This window comes from Condylura cristata, unplaced genomic scaffold (genome assembly GCF_000260355.1).
Source record: "Condylura cristata isolate star-nosed mole 26May11 unplaced genomic scaffold, ConCri1.0 scaffold00021, whole genome shotgun sequence".
NCBI classification, from domain to species: Eukaryota; Metazoa; Chordata; class Mammalia; order Eulipotyphla; family Talpidae; genus Condylura; species Condylura cristata.
Window position 1 is genome coordinate 29,530,893 of NW_004567122.1, and position 4,793 is coordinate 29,535,685.

General features: G+C 60.6%; 1 protein-coding gene across 2 annotated transcripts in view; it reads right to left on the reverse strand.

Annotated features, from left to right (window-relative positions):
* Nucleotides 1-4,793, reverse strand: part of NRG2 (neuregulin 2) — a 161,710-nt gene continuing 156,917 nt past the window's right edge. Inside the window, exons 7-10 of one of the 2 annotated variants that reach the window (XM_012728048.1) lie at nucleotides 3,479-3,581; nucleotides 1,334-1,457; nucleotides 932-1,059; nucleotides 1-257 (exon numbers count right to left, since the gene is read on the reverse strand). In XM_012728048.1, coding sequence (XP_012583502.1) covers nucleotides 11-257; nucleotides 932-1,059; nucleotides 1,334-1,457; nucleotides 3,479-3,581 — 602 coding nt within the window. In that variant the 3' untranslated portion in view covers nucleotides 1-10. Of the gene's footprint in view, nucleotides 258-931; nucleotides 1,060-1,333; nucleotides 1,458-3,478; nucleotides 3,582-4,793 lie in introns of those variants that run through there. The other variant, XM_012728049.1, reaches the window with a different exon arrangement.

The window sequence follows — 4,793 nt, forward strand, 5'->3', positions numbered from 1 at the left end:
GGGTCACAGGTCAGCGGGCAAGAACTGACCTCTCGCTGTGTGGAGAGTCGCGCAGGGAGTCTATGGAATCATGGTAGGGGGGCACCGCAGCTCTGCGCCGCTCCTCCAGGCTGTAGGCTGCTGCCCGCCGCGCTCGGGCCTCCACACATGCTGGGCTGTTGCATTTGCTGGTGCCCACTGATGACAGCATGATGCCCGACTGGGAGTCGGAAGTCAGGCTCTCAGAACGTTCCAGACTCCACGTGTGGCTCTCATGCCTGGGGAAACCAAGTGAGGAGGGAGTTGAGGAGTCAGCCCCCACCATTTTTGTTCCCTGCCCTGTGCTACCCTGGGACCCTTGTGTTGTAAAGTGCCTGACCCCGACACTGGGAGGAGAACAAGGCTCCTGTCTCATCCTTCCTTCCTGCAACCGGCCTCTACTTCACCTGGAGTGTCTTGTCTTGGATTACCCTGGTCTTCAGTCACCTGGCTGGACAGTACAGCTCCAGTTGCCAGTACACGAGGGTGGGGGGTGAGGGGTGGGGGCAGTGGGAGGGGCTGCCTGGTCCACGGTCTCCCTAGGGGAGGAAGGTCCAGTGCATTATTTCTTGAGTTTTTGTGCATCTGTGGACAAGCCTCCTGCTTCTGGGGAGGAGAAGGCCAAGGTGGATTAGGGATCTGTGGACAAACTCGGGAGATGTCATCAAATAGCTCTGGGTAACGGAGTAGGTACTTTAGCCCAGATCAGTAACGAGGATCCCTAAAAGGAAAGGTCCAGTGGGGTCTTGGTGATGTCACTGTCCCTGACACTGATGACCTGGATGAAAGCTACTGGTGGGCTTGGCTTGAAGCCCCCACCTCCTGCTTCAGCCCAGCCTGGCTGGGAGATTCTGCTTGTGTCTCCAGGCAGGTGTGTGGTGCCTGTGAGCCCAGGGTGCTGGGTGGTGCCCACCTGTGGCTGGAGGTCGGCGTGGCCGTGGAGCAGTGGTGAGAAGGGGAACAGGAGTGGCTCCCGGAGAAAGTGGTCTCAGTTTCCCTCCGGATGACGTGATCCGTGGCTGGCACATTCTTGGAGATGTACTGGAACAGACAGTTGGTGGGAGTTAGTGGTGGAGTTGGCCCTCCTGCGGGACAGGGAAGCTGAAGGTTGGGGAGCATGGCCACTGGGAAGGTGACTCAGTATTGGGGCAGGACTGCCTCCCTCCACACCCCGTCTTCCTCAGGAAGTGGACAAAGAGGCTAGTCACCCAGGTGAGGCGAGACGAGGCAGGTGGAGTGGGGGTTGGGCTGCCTGCTGCCCCGCTATTTTTCAGGGCCATGAGGAGGCACCCAGGGGGTGGGGAGCACGACTCACATCTGCCATCTGGATCTCCTCGGGGTCCAGCCGGGGGTGGCTGGGCCCGTTGGCCAAGCTCCGATTCTGATGGGCTGGGCACATATTCTGCCGGAGGTGGTTGTGCATCTGCTTCCGCTGCTTTCTGCAAGGGGACAGGCGGGTCAGCTGGTACACCCTGCACCTCGTATCCATATCTGGGGCTCTCCTGGGGCATCGCTCTACCTCTGCCCTGGGCCTGTTCTGTCTGGGCTCAGGCCACCCTCAGTCACCACTCCTGCAACCCTCACCCGCCTGGACTGAGTAGGACCTGGGCACAGGGGTGATGGATGAGCGGGGGCTCTGGTGAGAGAGCAGACACCACTACCTTCTAGTCAGCTTGGGCAGCTACTTCAACTCTCCACATTTCGCTTTCTTGTTGGTAAAGTGGAGCGATCACTTACTCAGTCCAAAGACTGTTGAGGATTAAGTGCAGAGAAAACGTTCTAGCACGGTGCTGGCCACTCACTCGGCTCCCCATTTACTCACCCATTTGCTCACACTCACTCACTCACTTGGTGTTTATGTGTTTCTACAGTGTGCCAGAATCTGTTCTGGACTGCAGAAGGACACAGATCCAGTCCTCATGGCGCTTACTGGTGACTAGGGGAGGCTGGTGACACACGCATAAGTAAACGAACGAGATGCTTTCAGCCAAGTGCTGTGAAGAAACCAGGCGGCTGTGGCCAGGGAATCAAGGCCTGTGGGCTACCTGACTTCGGCGTGTGTGAAGAGCTCAATACATTGGTGGCCAGCAAGTCTGGTGATGTCATCCCCTTGGCCTGCCCCCGCTTGGCCCTCAGAGTGGGTTCTCTCGCCGCCCTCTCCTCCCAGGGCTGCGGCCTTGGAGAGCTTGAGTCTGACGGTCGGCTGCCGGCTCTGGCCTCTGGGCCTCCCTGCATACTGCTGCTCACCCGCTGTCTCCTGCTCAGGCCCTGTCTGAATGCGGCGCCCAAGAAAACTCTCCCTGCTCTCCAGCGAAGGGGACACAGCCCTCTCGCTCATGGCCCGGCGCGTGTGCCTGGTGCTGCGGCTGCTGCTCACCGGGCGCCGAGTCTGCCAACGGAGGGGCAAACGCGGTGGCGAGTAAACTGCCTCTCTCAACTCTTGGCCTCGGTTTTCCTTTTGGGCTCCAGTCTCCCCTTTGGGCTCTTTGAGTCCTATCTCCCTCTAAGTTTTCTGGTCCTGGACTCATCCAGAGCAGGGCTGCTAGGGCCTTAGATACCATAGATGGGGCAGCAGGAGTCAAGTGACCTGGGGGCTCAGTCCCCCAAGCGTGGCTCTGCACAGACCCTCACTCTTGAGCTGTAAGAGGACGTGATACGCCTCCCATTTTCCTGGACACCTCATTGGCTCCTGATCTGCAGGCTAAACTGAGACCCTAGGTTGGCAAATGGGGGCCCCGCCCTGCCACTTGGGTCCCAGCCATCTTTTACGTTCACGCCCCTCTTTGCTTAACCCCAGCCGTTCCCAGGAATCCGCTGAGCCACTTCAGGAACACAGCTGCCGCTGCTTTACCCAGCTCCCCAGCTCCCTTCTGACGCCCCACTCCTGTGCTGAGCTCCTGTCCCCTCCTCTGCCTGGAAGATGGCCCCACCCCACCTTCTCTGCCTTCTCAACTGGATGGCTCCAGGGAGGGCCAGCAGCGCCTTGTGGGGTCTCCTTTGACCCTGGCCAACAGCTCTCCTCTCTGCGCTGCCCTCTCCTGCCCAACACTGCCTCACGCCTGCCTATGACGGGCTAGGCGCACCCCCAGCCCCCTTCCACGTGCACACGTGCTAGCACGTTCCCCACTTATAGATTAGCACCGGAGAGGCGTGGCAATCTGCTCGGGGTCACGTGGGAAATGCCTCAATCGGACCCGAACCCAGGTCCGCCTTCTTCCAAGGCGTGTGCTCCTGACTGGTCTTGTTCAGCCTTTCGGGGCTCATCTCCCCTACCTCCTCCCCTGCTTCCTGGCCGAGTCCTTTGGCCTCACACCTGCTCAGAGGTCCCAGAGGGACCTAGGTGGGGCTAGGAGGGTGTGGAGAGGCTGAGGCAGGCGTGCCGGGTGGGGGGGAGCCTGTCCTCACAAGAGCGTGTGGGAGGCCCACCGGGCTGGCTGTCCAGGCGAGTGCCACTACTCACTTGGTCTTACAGTAGGCGACCACGCAGACGATGCCCACGACGAGCAGAGCCACGCAGATGCCGGTGATGGTCAGGACCCGCTTCTGGTATAGCTCCTCGGCTTCTGTAGAGGCAGAGGGTGTGAGGAGCGCGGCAGGAGGCAGGCCGTGGAGACAGTGGTGCAGGGCCCCCACAAAGACCCAGACTCCCTCCAGTGGGGTCCTGCTGGACTCCCCCAGCTGATCCCCTCCCGCCTGCACTTTCCTAATTGCCTTCTGTGCCCCCAGACTCTGCCCACTCTCAGCTCTGGGCACAAGCAGCTACCCCGTGTCCCCCTCCCCAAGCCCCACGCCCTGCCTGGAGCACCTGAGTAGAAAATGAGGGGCTGTGGACTGGTGGAGGAGCTGGGGGTGTTGGGATGGAGGTGAAGTTCCCGAGACCATGGAGGAGGAGCTGAGCTGGGCACAGCCCCGCTATCCCACTATGGCCTGGTGGCTGCAAAGACCCGGATGGGCTGGGGAAGCCGTTCGTCGTGAGGAGGGATGGGTAGGCCCTGGGCAAAGTCTGGCTTGCCTGCGGAATTCTCTAAATGGCCTGTTTGGGCGCGGTGACAGGACATCAGACCAGAGGCTGGGCTTAGTTGGGATACCAGTCAGCAGCAGGACAGAACACATGAGGCCTAAGGAGGGGTGCCTGGAGAAAGGCCTTTGCTTCTTCCTGCAGGCTGGCAGGGCTGTGGCCCAGCCTCCCGCCACAATTTGTGGGAACCCCCGAGGGGCAGCACTGTCCCCTGGCACCTGGGACAGGCCTGTGCTCAAGGAGCAGCCCTATCCTTCCAGAGTCACTGATCTAGGCTGGGCCTCTAAATCCTCAAACAGACCTGACTATTCCTCCATCTCCCCCTCCTTGGTGGGGCAACCCCTACTCTCCTAACACAGAGAAAGCCAGAGGAAGACGAGGACAAGGTGACAGCGCCAGGCACAGGCCTACAGCCTAGACCTCCACCCTGACCCCACCTGCATGCCTGGCTGGCCCCCCCCCACTGCCTTGGGGGAGCCCCCAGAAACTTCCCAAACACTCAGGCTTCCAGAACCTTCTGTGGCACAGGGACACATGCCAGCAAACACCCAGGGCCACACCCCGTCCACACACACGTTCAGGGCTGTGGCTCTCTGACATGCAGACCCTTCGCAAGCACACGCTCTGACACTTGTCCAGAGAAGCGTCCGTCCGGAGGCGCACACACGCTGTGGACACACAATCGTGTGGGTTCTTACACAGCCCCCAGCACAGACCCACCTCGGCTCTGTGTCTGCGTCCCTCCCTGTTGGGCGAC